General features: G+C 46.2%; 1 protein-coding gene across 1 annotated transcript in view; it reads right to left on the bottom strand.

Moving 5' to 3' along the window:
• Window positions 1-3,668: 3,668 nt before the first annotated feature.
• LOC119402873 (proline-rich protein 2) overlaps window positions 3,669-16,754 on the bottom strand; it is a 29,820-nt gene continuing 16,734 nt past the window's right edge. The window contains exons 3-5 of the mRNA XM_037669919.2: window positions 8,283-8,453; window positions 5,420-5,464; window positions 3,669-3,967 (exon numbers count right to left, since the gene is read on the bottom strand). Coding sequence (XP_037525847.1) covers window positions 3,963-3,967; window positions 5,420-5,464; window positions 8,283-8,453 — 221 coding nt within the window. The 3' untranslated portion in view covers window positions 3,669-3,962. The remainder of the gene's footprint in view (window positions 3,968-5,419; window positions 5,465-8,282; window positions 8,454-16,754) is intronic.

Consider the following 16,754-nt stretch of genomic DNA (forward strand, 5'->3'; position numbering starts at 1 on the left):
CCTTACAGCAACATTGCTTTCCTCATTCCTCATTTGTGCTGTGCCCTGCTTTGCGCTGATCTGTCACCTAAAATGTTATCTGTCCATTAACCCCAAGTGAGGATTAGCTGAAGTAACGCAACACTAAGGCAGGGTGCTAACGTACTGGGCGTGCAGCCGTAGTAGATTGCAGAACCTTTGGAACCGTGATTTGTCCACCCTGTCTGTCCTAATTAGACTTCACCTAACCACGCGTCACGTAACACTTCAGACGCCAACAAAGGATAGCGAAGCTCTTGCTGCAATAATCCAATTAGCAGCCTCGTTGTGAAGACACTAGCTTTCAGAGTGTGCGGGCGCGTCAGTGTTTCTGGTTGTGAGCGAAAAATCCGTGACAGGTGCCAATAAAGGAACAACAAAAAATTCGGTTCCTGTAACAATCGGACCCACGACTTTGTCATGGCAACAATATGTTCTACCGGAGAGCCACGCCCGTGCTTGAAATTGTTCCAGATAAAAACATTACATGAGTGTTATGTAGTGTGAGCAGTGCCATTAACACATGTGATACTGCGTGCCAAATTCGCAGCATAGAAGCAGGCGTCAAAGCATCTGAAGTGCGCGACGAGTGGTTGGCCTAAAGGCTCACCAATTACAATGCACACATGCATACTTAATCATCATTATCGGCAACTACATCAACGACGTGGACAGCTGCGCGTGTTGCCTTATCGACGCGTAGTGAGCACTTCGCCAATTCTCAAACTAACTTTATAATAATACCTGGGGTTTAACGCCCCAAACATTCTCGAAAGAAAGAACTATGCCGAAGTATGCACTTCGCAACTGTACTCGCAGTAGGCATTATAGGACAGTTTGAAGCGGCCACTTTACACACGCACATAATTTCCTTTCTTTGCGGCATCGTTGAGGTGTCCATAGAGAAACGAAGCTAGGCTAGTGATTGAGAAGCCAGTGCAAGCGGGGACCAATTACGATATCACGTTCTACTCTTGAAGGCGAAGCCAAAGCGTCCTCCAAGTTTTGTTTATTCATTCTTTATTGGGAGGTGTTTTTATAGTGCACGAGTTTCTTCCGCCGCTCAATAGAGGGCGCGAAAGGTTGCACTTCAATGCTCCAAAATAAACCACTGGTCCCTTGAAGGCGCTGGAGTATTCAGTCTATGCAGGCAACTATCTGCTGGAGACTAGCGTATAAAAGTGCTGCTGTAACCCACCCAACCTCCATTTATAACAGACACCTCTCAATACGCAATGACCCTTACTACCCATTCATGGTTCTTCGTCGTCGCACATTGTGTGTGTTTCCCCTATACATTTCATGCCGACAGAGAGTGTGCATTGCGCATATAATATACTTGGTCAGAAAGGCAGTTGTTACCCTCAAAGATGTAACAAATCTTAAAAAAAATCGGCAGATCCCACGCCTTGTGAGAATCAGTTTTATGTGAAGCAGTCGGCGAGTAATTGTCTAAGCTGCATTTTTTTTTACTTTGAGCCAAGCGTTACGAGATGAATCGACGTGTTTGCGTGAGCGTAGTAGTTGTGTGCACATCTTGGGCTTACCTAAAACGTCCACGACATTGGCGTTTAAAAGGTAAATTATGATCTGACGGAACGTCAGTACTCACTTTATAGCACAGACGTCAGAATGATCGAAACGAAGCACACTTTACGGTGCGATGGTGTGAATATCATACTGAACTTTCGTTACGGTATTCATCCGGGGTCGAGCGACGCTTGAATATATCTGGCTTAATCAGAGGAATACAAATACAATGCTTACAGACTGCTGTGAAAGCGGAGCCAACACTGGAACGCTATACACGTTAGCGCGACATGACACTTGTATCATAGGGGTACATATGTAATGTTTCTTTCTTGGTTATAAATTTGGACGGCCAGTATCACAACCACAATTGACGTTCCACCGATATTGCACCTGCACAGGGTCTTTTTCCAAAGCACTTTCAAGATGGCGTGGGTCTGTGGTAGAATGCAGGAATGCCATACGGAATGCTTGGGTTTGATTACTGCCGGGTTGCTGATTTTTCTTGTTCGCACTCGTCGGGCCAACGCTGGCGATGTATCATTTTCTTAACGCTCTCGCATTTATATTACTAATATCTGTTCTCGTCGTTCATGTGTAGATATAAACTATCATTCACTTGTGGAGCATACCCGCGCACCGCGGCCCGAGGTCTCCAGGTATGTGCCAAATGTATCTGGGGGAAATGGTTTGAGGACGTACGTGACAGGATTTTCAGGTTATTCATGTAATGACCAGACAGTCATATCCTTCACTGTTAGCTTCTCATACCAATTTTGGTCTACACCAGGTTAAGGAGGCGATCACGAGAGCACCCAGATGTAGATAGATAGATAGATAGATAGATAGATAGATAGATAGATAGATAGATAGATAGATAGATAGATAGATAGATAGATAGATAGATAGATAGATAGATAGATAGATAGATAGATAGATAGATAGATAGATAGATAGATAGATAGATAGATAGATAGATAGATAGATAGATAAATAGATAGAAACGCTCAAAGTGACTTTGGTTAGCTAAGATATGCTTCGCATTTAAAACACTCGGCCAGCGCAGACTGCCCAGCACAGTAACAGCTAAAGCGGGAAGAGCGGCCTTTCTAGAGCCTAAAGGAGGTTGGCGAGGATCCTATGGGATGCATTGGAAAAGGTGCTGTAGCGCTCGTTGAAAAGATGTTAGACCGATGAGGACCACTTATCGAAACGGGGTACACTTGCTTGAACGTGTAGAAAACGGTTTCGCATCCTAAAGATGAGAGCGTCTTTCCTATCTCCACGCTTAGCAACGTGCTATGGAACGTGTCTATAACGCTCAAATAACTCCTTGTGTGCGGAACACAAGGAAAACAACCACCTACAATTTGAAAGTCTATTCGGCGTGCACCTCGAGCTCGTTCACTGTGTGTCAATACCGCCGCTGGTTGCAACTATGTCTTATGATGGTGTTTAGGCGAATGGTTAGCAACCATGTAATGGTAGCGTTAAACCAGGAACTGATGTATTGATCTATTGTTTCTGTATCGACGACTCTATTGCGCTAGCATAAAAATAAGGACAAATTGACAGAAGCATCACAACTATTAGTGCGACATCTCAATTCACGTGTCACATGCCGGTATAGAACTGCACGTACACAAGCTTACCACAATTACACTACATTTGTGAGGCTTCATACTTCTCCTGCTCACGAAGTAAATGACCAGATAATATCTTCGTAATTAGGTGGAAGTCTTAATGACAGCACCCCATCTGTCATGCCCCTTCCAGATCGTTACTGCATTGATAAGTCTTTTCCGAGCACTGCTTTTCCTGTAAGGCCACGTAACGGCACATTATGCTATCTACCTCAGGAACATGCGCAGGTGGGTTGACAACTTACTTGAAATTGGTTGCCATAAAAGTCCTCCGCGCTCAGTGGCGTGAAAAAAACGTAAACATTTGTCAAAAATAGTATTGACAATTGTTTATTAGCGCGAAAGTGCCATAGGGCAGGCAAGTATTTTGTCACAATAGTGTGAAAACCCACATCATGAAATGCAGACTCACACTAACCCAATCACAAACGTCTTTATTGAAGATATACGAAATGCCAGTAAATAATATAGTCAGCATTCTGTTGCAATTGTTTCCAGGCCTGGATTCCAGGACTGCTGAATGCAGGCCTGCTGAAGCTGCAGTTTTTTCAGTCTCTTCCTCTGTTCTGACTGATGATAGCTTAGCGAGCACATGATATGACCATTCATTACACTATTACTCCCTACCACTTCGATGGCCCCTCATCTGAGCACCATGTAGTACCATGCTACTCGTGACGAAAACTGCGGTCAGCTGGCCGTCAATCTCTGCATCGCCGAAACTTACTTTAGCTTCCTCTGCGCTGCACACAGATAACGTGTTCGTCGCAATTACCCTGTCCAAAAAAGACAAAATTCAATGAAGCATAAAGTTGGGAAAAGTCCTTTCTGACAGTAAATTCCTAGATTTGTGTTCTTGTTCCTCAGACATTACACTATGTTACTTGGTCTCATACATGAGGCAATGTAAAAGGCTAATATATGTGCAAATAATCAGTGCAATTGCGGAACAGAAAAGGACAACACACGAAGTCAAGGTATCTGTGTTTTCCTCATCTCGTAGTTTGTTTTTTACTTTATTGCCTATTTTCTAACTAAAAATAGGCGCGTGTTTCACCAGTTATCTAAACAGCCTAAACATTTTATGCTAAACTACAAAACTGCTTTCTACTATCGATTCAGTCTGGTTCCAGGATGAATGATTGACCATACTGAATGGATGATCAAAAAGCAAACGTAATACCAGTAAATATTTTGCTCCAGAGTGTTAGGTCCTGTCGTGCGCTCTCCATCCTGTCTAAATTTAGCCCTCTATTTCAGAGTATGCTAAATTTGGTACATAGTGACTCTAATTTTTTAAGCTTTTGCTTGAAAGCTTGCTGAGAAACTGGGACACTCAGTACGTTGCGCATAGCCTTCGATCTGTTTTAAAAGACGTAGTGCCATCTACTGAGAGCTTTCCTTGATGCCATGTGCGATTGCGCAGGAAAAAAAATAAAAACTTCCCTTATGATGTCATAATTCGTGCAACAGTGGGTTAGGCTTTTTGAAGCACCGACATGGTAAATGAATTTCTTTGAACATATACTTGTGGTGAAGCGAACATAGTTACGGCTTCTAGTGTGGCCTCGAAGACCCGCAGTAATTTGATGAGGAACGCTTGCCAGCCAGAGAAAAAAAGATATTTCGGCTCAGCATGCAGGCATTATGTACGACGAAGAAGAAGGCGGAGATGGTAACATTAGGTATATTTAGAAAAGTTACGCAAACATTGTATACGCAGATCTGGACAGCTGGCGTCGTAGTTCGCGCATGCAGCTCGCTATTTGTACTTATATCTGAAGGGAACCTCGCATAAACCTGGATGATAGAGCTGCGCAGGTAATAAGTGCTGGGATTAACACTTCGTAAATTAGGACATGTTCACTAGTGTTCACTCTATTTTTAATATACAGTCGCGCGAACTTAGTAAACAGCTTTCAAAAACATCGCGGTGATGCTGCTAGTAAGAAATTCAATTATTAATTGCGGGATGTTGAACAACCAAAACCACCATATGATAGTGACGCACGCCGCACTAGACGGCTTCGGAAATATCGAGCACCTGAGGTTCTTCAACGTGTGCTTAAATATGAGTGCATGGACCAGTTGCATTTCGGTTTCATCGAAATGCGACCACCGCTCCGGGTTCGAATGCACGTGTCTTCGGCCAGCAGCTGGGCGCTGTAACAAATATACTACCACGGCAGCTGCCTTTCAGTTGGATCAAGTGAAAGCAGGGTACTTACGCTGTCTACGGAAGAAACGATTCAGTGCACCGAAAATCCCATGTCCTGTAAAGAAGGTATTAGGACGTAAAATCGCAAACAATAAAAAGGGGACATTTCTAAGACACGTTACAACACTTTCGTTGCATTCACAAGCACAAATCTCCGCCTGAAAGAATGTGAGAAAATTGATAGTATCGTGCTTGGTTGAGCGCAGAAATCTAAACAGCACACAAGTTTAAGGGAAACTGCAGGCTTGAAAATATTGACAAATTCCTTGAAAAGGAAATGTCTCTGGAGTCGACGTTCCGGCAATGCCTGTCAAAACTCTGGCTCCATCGACATTCTCTGTTGAAGCATTTTTTCCACCTCATGCTTACATGCAATAAGGTGGTATATCATTCACTAGTACATTGACTGGCCGCAGAATTGGAAGTTATAACGTTGAAAACAAGTAACTGATTTGCATACAAGAGCGAAATTACGTAAGATGGTCTCAATGATTTGGAGAAGACAAATTAAGCGTACAGGAGTTGATATTCTTGCATGTTTTTGAATATTTCTTGTACAAACGAAAGGCAATCTGCTTTGAATGTTTTTCACACTGGAATGCGTTAACACTGTAAAATGTCATTTAATGTGGTCACTTGAAGGTAATAAAAAATAAGGTATCTTCGCACTATTGGTGCAAAGCCTCAAGGAATATGAAGCTGTGTGGCCATTCTTGCTTCTCCATTTTTCTCGCTCTTTCTAACTCACTTCCTTTCTCTTTCTCTCGCCGCATATTTCTTTCTCTGTCTGTTTATCTTTCTTGTCTCTGTATTTCTTTCTCTGTCTGTTCATTCTCTTTCTCTCTATTTGTATCCTGCTTTGTCTTTCTCTTATTCTTTTTCTCTCTCTGTACTGGTTTTTCTTGCCCATTCAAGTAATTGGATCTCACGTCGGACAAATCGGCGCACTTGCTGTGGAAGCGAAGCAGACGATGAATGGAAAGACGAGGAGAGGGTGCCGGACGAGTTATTGTGTGTACGGTGATGATAGTTTTAACACGACCGAAGAAGTACCTGGGTGCACTACTGTAGTAAAAAATGGCTGAACGATCGCCGCGAACGGTTTTATATATTGTGAGCTCTGACTGTGTAGTTCATCTACATTTGTGCATACAAATAATCGTAATCATCTTCATCGGTTTTCGGCTCGCGCGCCTTTGTTGTAAACGCAACAATCGTTTCGTCGTACCTGACGTCGTCTCACAAGATATACATACATACGTACATGCATACATACATGCATATATATATATATATATATATATATATATATATATATATATATATATATATATATATATATATATACATATATCTTGTGTCTGCGTGTGTGTACTCTCCCTGCAAGTTTCTAGCCACATTTGATGCTGTGCAACGTGCGCGTCCATTTCCTTATATCCCCGCGAACTTTATTTCGTCAGTCGATCTAAGTCGTTGTTTCCTCTACTTGATTTTCCACTGTTTGCTAACCATTCTGTGGTTCTAAGTGATCCCCGTTTTTTTCCTACGCTTACGCATGGCCGGTCCTCGCACATTGCTTATTCTTGATGTCACCTGAATATCTCCTGCCCATTTCTGGTTCCCGCATTATTCTTCCATCTTGCAATCTCTCAATGGAACACCTTCGATTTTGTGTTTTGTTGCAGATATCGTAGTCGTTAACATCATTTCCTACTCTCTTTATTGACCTCCAAGTTTCAGACTCATATGTTGAAACAGGCAGTATGCGGTGATTGTACTTTATGCATAAAATACTTCGGTGAACTTCCCTTTAGTGAGCAGGCTTCCTTGATAGCAAATATTCTGGGTATACATCTTTTACAGACTATAGTTGGTGATTTGTAATCGTGAACTGTAGCTCATTTGCAGACTGGTCATTATCTTCTTCTTGAAAATATTCATTTTTAGCCCTACTTTATTATCGTCTCGTTATGAGTACTCGATAATTTTTTTTTGAAACCGGAAGCTGCTAAGATACTTACTTCGTTTTTTTGTCCAGAGTTCTGCGGAGTCCAGATATCTAAATACTATTATGCGCGCAATCAACATCATTGGGGGCATATTTACTGTCTGACCCCTCTTTATAACACAGTTTTCTTGCTTCTATTTGTAGGAGTGACGCAGTGTTGCATTATTTGCAGATGTCCGCTAGGGTACTTAAGTAAGGCTTCTTGGTTCGCCTTGGTGACTTAGTGCACTCAAAACTGCTGATACCTCTACTGAGTCGATGAAAACAAAAAAAACTGGTTTCTTATATTTAACAGATTTGTCAATTATCTGGTTGACAACATCGCGTGGTGAATCGTAGATGTTTTTTTTTTTGAAACCGCCTTGCTCCCCAGAGTGGCTGAAGTGCTTCTCTTATGCTGCTGAAATGGCCATCTTAAATACTTTTATCACAGCGAAACTGAGCTGATTGAGGTGTAATAGCTTTAGACTGCTATGTCTCCTTTGTTTCGTAACAATACAATTGGCATTTTGCGAACTCGCTACAAGTTTAGTGGCAATAAAACATTTCAGCTGGAAAGGGCAGACATCATGTTTGTAATCTGCTAAAAGACGGAATTTACATCGCTAAGAGTGCTAAACGTTCGGCTCTATTTTCACAATTGCTGCATTATCTTGGTGATTGCATTTAGATCAGACAGAATGCGTGCTTCAGATAACGGATGTGGCTCTATGCCCAACAAATGCAAACACTGCCTGAATGAGAATGGCTAAGCCGAGGTTCATATCTTCGTACTTCTTAGATATCGCCGTATGAATTATGTGATCGTCCAATATTCTATTTGGTGCTGCGCTTAAACAGTATCGGACGGAGACGCGATACTTACTCCCATTGCGGTTTGGTGCATGAGGTGGCGGCCCAGGAGGTGGAGGAGCAGGGCGTTGAGGAGGAGGGGGTAACGGCGGACGCTGCAGCGGACCCGGCGCTGCTGGGCCACGGGGTAGAGGCCCACGTGGCGGAGGCCCAAGGAGTGGAAGGCCCCGAAACAAAGCGCGTGCTGCATGACGATTAGTCATAAATCAAAAGTCCAGCTGGAGCAAGGAATACATGACACTAAAACGCCATCATAAATTAGGTGCACCATCTTTATATGAACAAAGAAGCCTGGACGGGCAGCTGGCCTCACCTAAGTTTTTATGCCAGATTTTAGGTTGTGTAGGTTCCATTGATGAATGTTAAAGAGTGAAACGTCAATATCATGTCATCATCAACTTTTCAGCGAAGAAGAAATCCTAGATGACCGTTTACGTAGATTTAGGTGCACATTAAAGAACACCAGATGGTCAAAATTTTCGGAGCCCTCCACCGCGGCGTACCTCTTAATCATATCGTGGTTTTAGGATGTAAAATACAACAATTGTCATTATATTGAGCATGCTACTTACTGCATGCTACCACTTACTAGTGGCGATGCCGCTGATGCACAAGGCACTCTTCATTGCTGTGTTCTATTGTAGAAAAAAAATCTAGCCAGCTACACTTCGCGAACACTGTTGAAATATTGAAGCTTTTGCCTATCCTTCATCAGGCCATATTGTACTCCTTTGTTTTTGAAGTCCTTAAGTCTTCCGTTCATTGGTGATTAGTTACGGCCTCTCTTGCGCGAACATCGCGGTTGGCTAGGCGACGTCCTCGCTTCCATTCTCGCTGACGCTCACATCGGGCGGCTTCTTCATAGGGAGATTGAGAAATGTTGGCCGTTATCAAAGCGCAAACTCCTGAACACCTATACTGACACGTTATTTTACACTCCCCTGCCGCTCATCATCACCCCATCTTGACGTGTTTCTCGACGGTTCACCTCTCGACATCCACCGCTCTTGCCCTTGCCTCTAACAGCACACACAGCCCTCCCCTTCCTACGGAGCCTTACTCGCCCCACTGCGAGGACACGTGACCACTGCTACCACAACCCCGGGCATGAAAGCCTCGACTAAGAATAGCTTCGATGTTTAAAAAGCGCCATCCTGGCGAAAAAGCAGGAAAGGGGTTCCTACTGGTGAGCGTGTGCGAGAGGGATTTCGGGAGTCGACGCTGAGTACAGGAGCGAAATAACTTCCGCACGTAGTTCTACATGCTGTGTGACTTTAAGCAGTGACGTACTCAAGCTTGGGTATCGAAGAGGGGGGAATGCGCGCATTTTTGGTCTGCGTGGAAACCGTCGCACATAATGACAGGGATTTTGAAAGGCTCCACAACAAACCACTCGTAACATTTGAAAGGTATGTTTCCGTGGTTAAAAGAGCGCGAAGAAGACGCGGACAAGAAAGAACACAGGACTAGCGCTGACTGCCAACTGATTGTTTATTGTAAAACGCGCAAATATACACAGAAACGGGGAAAAAAACGGGGACGGGAAACAATATAATCTAACAGACAAGTAGTGTTGCTATCTCCGTAACTAATCACCTATGACTAAACCATAATGTGCCGCTGGACGCATGCGCCGCTAAAAGCTATCTTATGTTTCCCTGCCCCGTTTTTTTCCGCTTCTGTGTATATTTGCGCGTTTTACAATAAACCATCAGTTGGCGGTCAGCGCTAGTCCTGTGTTCTTGCTTGTCCGCGTCTTCGCGCTGTTTTTAACCATGGATTCTTACGAACTGGCTCGCATTCACTCGCTTTTAAGTAGTTTCCGTGTTTTTTTTTATTGAAATAGAAAATAAATGAGGGAGTTGTCATCATTGATTGGTGACGGCTACCCCTTTCCACATAGTTGTTAGGGTAAAAAAGAAGAAACAAATATATATATATATATATATATATAGATATAGATATATATATTACCGTCCTACAAGTTCAATAACTCTTGTTTCAACACAGCACACATACCGTCGCGGCGCAGTCCTTCCATATAGTCCGCTGAGTATTTATCGGACACATTGCTGTCTTCAAAAAAACGTTGGAGCTCTTTCATTGCTTTGAGCTTTATCCTAGACGCCCATGGGCCTAGTATTTTCGCAAACGAAAACGTTCGCTCAGAGTCCAGCGTGTGAAGCTCCTGTTCGAGTCGCTGTCTATTTGTGTCATGTTTGGGACAGTCGAGCAACAGATGATGCACAACCTCGTCGTCGTGGACGCACGAACATGTTGACGATGATGCACGTTGAATCCGAAATAAGAAGTGCTTTGTGTAGGCAGTTCGGAGTCTTAGGCGGTGAATGAGTGTGTCGATATGTCTTGGGAGCAGGGGGTCTAATTGGCACTAAAGGTTAGGGTCAACAGCGTACAAGATCGATTCCTTTGTGCTGTCTGGGGACCACGGGGATATGCATAATTCACGTTTTGCTCTTCATAAAATTCGGTGTATGTCGCATTGGGATATAGGAATGAGGCGGGTGTGTGTGTAATGATGAGCGGCTTTCGCCAACTCATCTGCCATTTTATTTCCTTTGATTCTGCAGTGACTGCGAACCCACTGAAATACCACGTGATGACCTGACTTCGTAGCTTCTGAAAGCTCTTTCAGGATCGCGCATACTATACGTATTCCTATTCTTCTTGAAATGGCATTTTCCACATACACAAGAGCCGCCAGGGAATCCGTGATTACAAGCCACCTTCTGGGTGTCGTGGAGAGTTTAATAAAGCTGACGGCTAGCGAAATGGCTACAAGCCCCGATGTTGTTGAAGAGGAAAGATGACCCAGCCGACATGCATACTCTTCACGTAACTCCGGAATGATAAATGCTGCTGTCGCAGTGTCTTTGTTCACGGAGCCATCAGTGTACACGAGAGTGTAGCCTTGGTACCTGTCAAACAGGCGATGTGAGGCCAACTGCAGTGCGGCAACGGCTGGTACGTCATGTTTACTGCAAAGTCCTTCTTTTGAACTTTAAACAAGGTAACCGCTAATGCAAAAGTGAGTAGTGTTGCGGCAAACAGCAAAAGCGGGAGAGTTGGAGCCATCATAAATAATGCATAGGAAATTACAGATCAATATATCCAGGTATCTTGATGTCGTACTCTGGAGCCTTGAAAAGTATGCGAGGAACTCGGCATCGAAGTGGTGACCATGCGAATGAGCGCAAATGTTTTTGAGGACTCTTTCCGAGTAATTAGGTCACTAATGTCGGCTTTTTTCCAGAGTGTGGTTTGCATGGCCAATGACATACTAATGACATAAGTGAATTAATTGATCTTTTCTCTTAAGAACGAGTGGTGGTGTCACCAAGAAAGGTTTGCGCGGCGTTCCTGAAAACGCCGCGCTGGCGCATGGCAGCAACCCAGTCGTCAAACAACAGGCAGAAACCTAGCGGTCCAGAACGCTGCACCTCATGATCTACACAAGATAAGGATGTTGCATAACTATGCATGGCTTCTTTTGTATTTCTCTTGCGAACGTTCGTTGTCCGAAGCGAACTAGAAGCGCTGCTGTCAAAAGAATCCTGGGAATTCCGCAAGATGGCGATTAACTCTCTTCGTTCTTAAGCAGATGTATCGCCATGAATGCAGCGATGGATCGCCCCAAGGAGTTGGCTGATCTAAACCAGGATCACAAGTAAGTGCGCTAAGGCCGTTGAAAGTCGAAGCGCCAGGATCATCAATCGTATAAAAGTTGTTGATCGGCTCAATGGGGTGGAAGCATTAGCCATGGATTGGTTTTGTCAGTGCGTTGTCGACAATGGTCTTCGCGACGCTTCTCGGGACATTGACAATTGCGGAGAATGGACATTTCTGAGGGAATAAAGCGAACGACGTCCTCAAAAATAGCCGCATAAGACATACGAGAGACGAGCAAAGATCGCAAAATAGCGGCGATGGCATCGCATACAAGGACTATCACATACAGCGAAACCTCAGTGATACCAATCTCACGGGACCACCAAATATATTCGTATCATCCGACATTTGCATCACCAGAAAGCATGAAAAATTATCATGCGACAAAAGAAAGCTGCCGCACATTTTCATGTATTGTTTTTCAGGGCCGCAGCAGCGTCAGGAAGAACCCTGAATGATTGTCAGTTAAGTTTTTAGATGTCGGCAATCATACCAGCACTCGTAATATACTGTGCGTACGCGCGCATTTAATTGATGAACCAGGTGCGTTGTGACCCGCGACAGCAGTAGCCCCTTCGAAATTTTAGTACGCCTTTTTTTTGACAACAGAGTACTGCAGCGAAAATAACGAAAGAAGCGCTTTGACGCGATGGATCAAGGCCACAAATTGGAGAACCACGGCCTTGTGTTATGATTTTGTTATCGCGGAGGTGTCAGAGATGTTTTTTGGGAGATTTAGGTTGCACAAGTGCAACCTCAACGGTCACGCATGTTCACGTTGTGAGACCTGACTACTACGCCAAGACCGTCCTCGCCTTCTTTCGGTGCTGTCCACCTTTAGAAAAGTGTTTTTCTTACACCGTGATTCTGACGATTTGGCGGTGCGGCGCGCATGCCCACGCTTGCGTTCCCGCACTCGCACGGGCTTGGCGCGTCTTCGGCGACAGCACGGACAGCCCCTCTTCGTACCTGGACGGTAGCGTACGTTCGTATCAAACGTCACTGGGTGAAAATTGGTTCGCAACAACCGTACTCCATTACACTGCAGGCCAATGGGCCTTGGCCGGGACCAACGAAACATTCGTATCACCCCGAAATTCGTATGAGCTGTGATCGTATCACCGAGGTTTCACTGTAGATGGCTGCTTAAGACAGGCGCAACGTGAAAATCTGAGGAAAGCTTTTGTTGCGCGCGAGATCGACCAATAACGGCGTAATTAGCTCAGACAGCGACATATATTTTATTGTGGATTGTGCATTAGTCCTTCGAAGGGACAGGCTGGATAATTGCGTTAGGAACATAGAGGTTCTCTCAGTAGAGGGGAGGGGTTAGCACAGTTCCATCGGTCCATCGTAGCCTCCCCGCCCCTGGGTTGGTAGTGCTAAAGAGAACATCCCTCACAATGATTATTGCAACTGCGCAAAAAACGGACGGAAACACGAAGGGCGAGCTATCTTGGTTTTGTATGACGGGTGTGCCATACCTGATGTGGCCAAAGTTTTTTATTTGGTCCCTCGTGCCTTTTGTCTCCTTCTTTTTTTTGCCCTCTCTCGCTTTTTCCTGCCCTTTATATTGCCTCGTTCTTGTAATAAAACTTCAGTTGATAGTCTGCGCTTGTTTGTCCTTTTCTCGCCCTTCGTGTTTCCGTCCGTTTTTTGCGCAGTTGCAATAATCATGGATCATTACCAACTAGCCCAACTTACCACTCTTCTGACCCTCACAATGGATGAAAACACGAAAATGAAGCGAGGACGCGCTTCTCACAACTATCTGTATTTGTTCCCTGGCACGTTGCGGAGTAAAGATGGGAAGTAAACACTTCTTGGGGCTCATGACCAGGCGTCGTTTCCCGCCTTTATCGCCAAAAACTGGCGTGGCCATAACCCTGGTCTTTGAACAATGACGGGACAGGTACGATTAACTAAGAGTATGTGGCAAAATTTGTGCCATCAGGTGAATAAAAGAGTGAGCGCAGCAGCCCCCCCCCCCCCCGTTTCGCCCGTGCCCACGCATTTGGAGAGGACCTTTCTTATGGCAAGGCAATGTTTGGCGGGAATTGCATCTACGGCGGCTCCCGAATTGAGAAGCACCATGAGGACGATTCCTTGAACAGACACTGCCACTGTCAAGAACTGTGGTAGTGCGAATCTCGCGGCGCATTGAAAATGTGCCACTGCGAACAGATGTTTTGTCGGACAGGGGTGCTGTACCAAATGAATCGCGAGAATATGAAAGCTTACCACATGGACCTGAAGCAAGAGGTGTACGTCAGCGAGACCTTTATCACTTTGCATGATAAGGAAGTGCAGCTTTTAAAGACAGTAATCAAACGTCACCCTGTCATGATGTGCACGTGTGATGTGATCCCTTTTTATTACCGACATGTGTGAAAGAAAGAAAAGGGCTGCCCACACAGCAAAAGTATGTTCAACTACAAACCAGCTTATCTTGCCATTTTAATGCATTTTTTGGGCTTACTCAAATAATCGATACTCAAATAATCGATACTGTAGGCTTAGCGAGTCGAGATGGGCGCTTCCCAATGCTCGGAGGACATGGATTAGGCGTTTGTTAGTTGTTTCTAGTCCTCCATAGCTGGCGCCACTTGACCTGGCACCAGCTTGAGGACACTTTATAAGGTTTCACGCGACACTTTCTTTAATGCTGGGCAGACTAAAACGCTTTATTGACTGCTGAAACCATGCCTGGCAACGACACGGATGACATACGCATTTTTAGCGTGAAAAACGCGGAGCAGAAAGCAAGCAGCTCGAAGCGTCCCGCAGCAGACGCACATGACGCGGAAAGCCGAAAGCAGACGACGCGGCGCGCCGTAGTCATGGCAACCACTCCTCCGTCGCTGATTGGCCACGTCGCTCTGCGGCAGACGGAGGACGGCGAGAAAAAGGGTCTCGGACCTATTCTGCGAACGGCAAAGGACGGCTGACGTGCGCGAACGAAATCGCTTGCGCACGGCAGCCTGAGAACGTCAAACGGCAAACGGCGAGCTGCCGTGCCGCTAGCGTGAGAGGGCCCTAAAGGCGCCGTGCGGCGTCCGCGATCTCTCCGCACCACCGCCTCTCCCATAGCAACAGCTGCGAGCGCGCGCTCCTCCTCGCCCCTAGCAACCGGAGCAGGTGGTGCGGGCGGATCAGCGGAGAGTGAGTGGAGAGGAGGAGCGCCCTCGGGCGCGTGAGGCGGAGCTCCCGCGTGTGTAGGAGAGTGTGGGCGAGAGAAGAGAGGAGGGGTTGAGCAAAGGAAAAGGCGCAGCTTCTGCAACCCTAAAGGCGCTATTATACTCCGACGTCCGGCGCGAGCGCCCTCGAGGAAGTTTCGTTTCGTCACGCCAAGCCGGCGACGCTACGACAGGCGCAAATCGGTCTCTGCTACAGTCGAGCCGGCTCCAACGTGCCGGTGCGATGGCATCTAGAGGAGCGCATGCGCAGTAAAGCGAAGAACGCGCCGCGCCACCTGTCGGTAACCGACAAAACAGCCCGCGATGCAGGTTCCTGTGCATGCGAGTCCGGCGCGTCTGGCTCGAAATGCAGCAGGATCTATTCGGAGCCGAGCGACGCCGGAGCGCGCCAGCAGCCGTCGGCTGCGTCGGCGGTCAGCCGACGCCGGACTATAGAGGGCTGTGTTTTGTTGACGTAACGTCGCCGTGACGCGCGCACGCGCGCGTCGACGTTACGCTGGAGTATATCAGAGCCTTAAATGGGAGCACGGCTCAGCGCCTGGGTAGGTGCGTGCTTCGGCGCTTTTCCTCTCGGCGGGCGCCCCACTCTCCTGTTCGCTCGCTCGCAAACTGCGCCGGCAATCCCAGACCTCGCTTCTCGTCCTCGATCGCCGAGTCTGCCCTAGCGTCGGTGGTGACGACGCCGATGACCCGTACTACTTTGCCAGAAGCGACAAGAACGGCGAGGTCTGCGGCGTCAATCTCGTGTCGAATGTGTACGGCAACATGATATCGCACGCCGTTGCCACCTCGCCCGTGCGAGACGCGTCTCCGTACGAGGACATGTACATGCTCGCCTACACTGGAGGCGGAGTCTTTGAGGTGACCGTGTACCTCGCGCCCAACCTCGCCCGAGACGCCGTTGCCGCGCAGCTCGATGCGGCCATAGAAAGTGTCTGTGCGCGCTCCAAAAGCTCTGACCCCGTTGTCTTGGTTGGTGACTTTAACGTTGACGTGCGAAATACGAGTGGACAGTTGCTTGTGGAGTACATGCGCACCAAACACTCTATGCAGTGTGCCTCTACCGCATCCGAAGTCTGCCCCACAACTATTCACGGTACTTGCAATTGATCTAGTCTTTACGCGAAACTGTGACGCCCGCATGCTTCTCAAAGACCCTCTGACCGTGCACTTTACCGACCACAATGCAGTGATCGTGGCCGTCAAGTGCAACGATAACACAAACAAGTGTTAAATAAATGGTTACCCTACAAATCACCGTCTCGTCATTCATCATATAATTACTTCGCCACACACTCGCGCCCAAAGAAATGCATTCGCATTTCCTCACGATTCCCTTCGGGGAGTTGGGGTGAATTTTTAGTGAGCACGCCATCCTTTTCGACAAGTCCTATGTGATGCCCAACGAGTGTTGTCACGAGTAGCATTCTATCTCATCTTATTATTTGTTCTTGTTATACTCCACGTCGCGATCTCCGAGAGAAGTTAACAGTTTCTCGGCTTGATCAAGCGTATCTTGCTCTTGCACAGCAGGTCGAACCACGAGCGCTGCCGCCATAGCTTTATCTTCGAGGTATGTTTTTTTTTTCTGCTCGTCA

The sequence above is a fragment of the Rhipicephalus sanguineus genome, chromosome 8 (genome assembly GCF_013339695.2).
Source record: "Rhipicephalus sanguineus isolate Rsan-2018 chromosome 8, BIME_Rsan_1.4, whole genome shotgun sequence".
Taxonomy (NCBI): domain Eukaryota; kingdom Metazoa; phylum Arthropoda; class Arachnida; order Ixodida; family Ixodidae; genus Rhipicephalus; species Rhipicephalus sanguineus.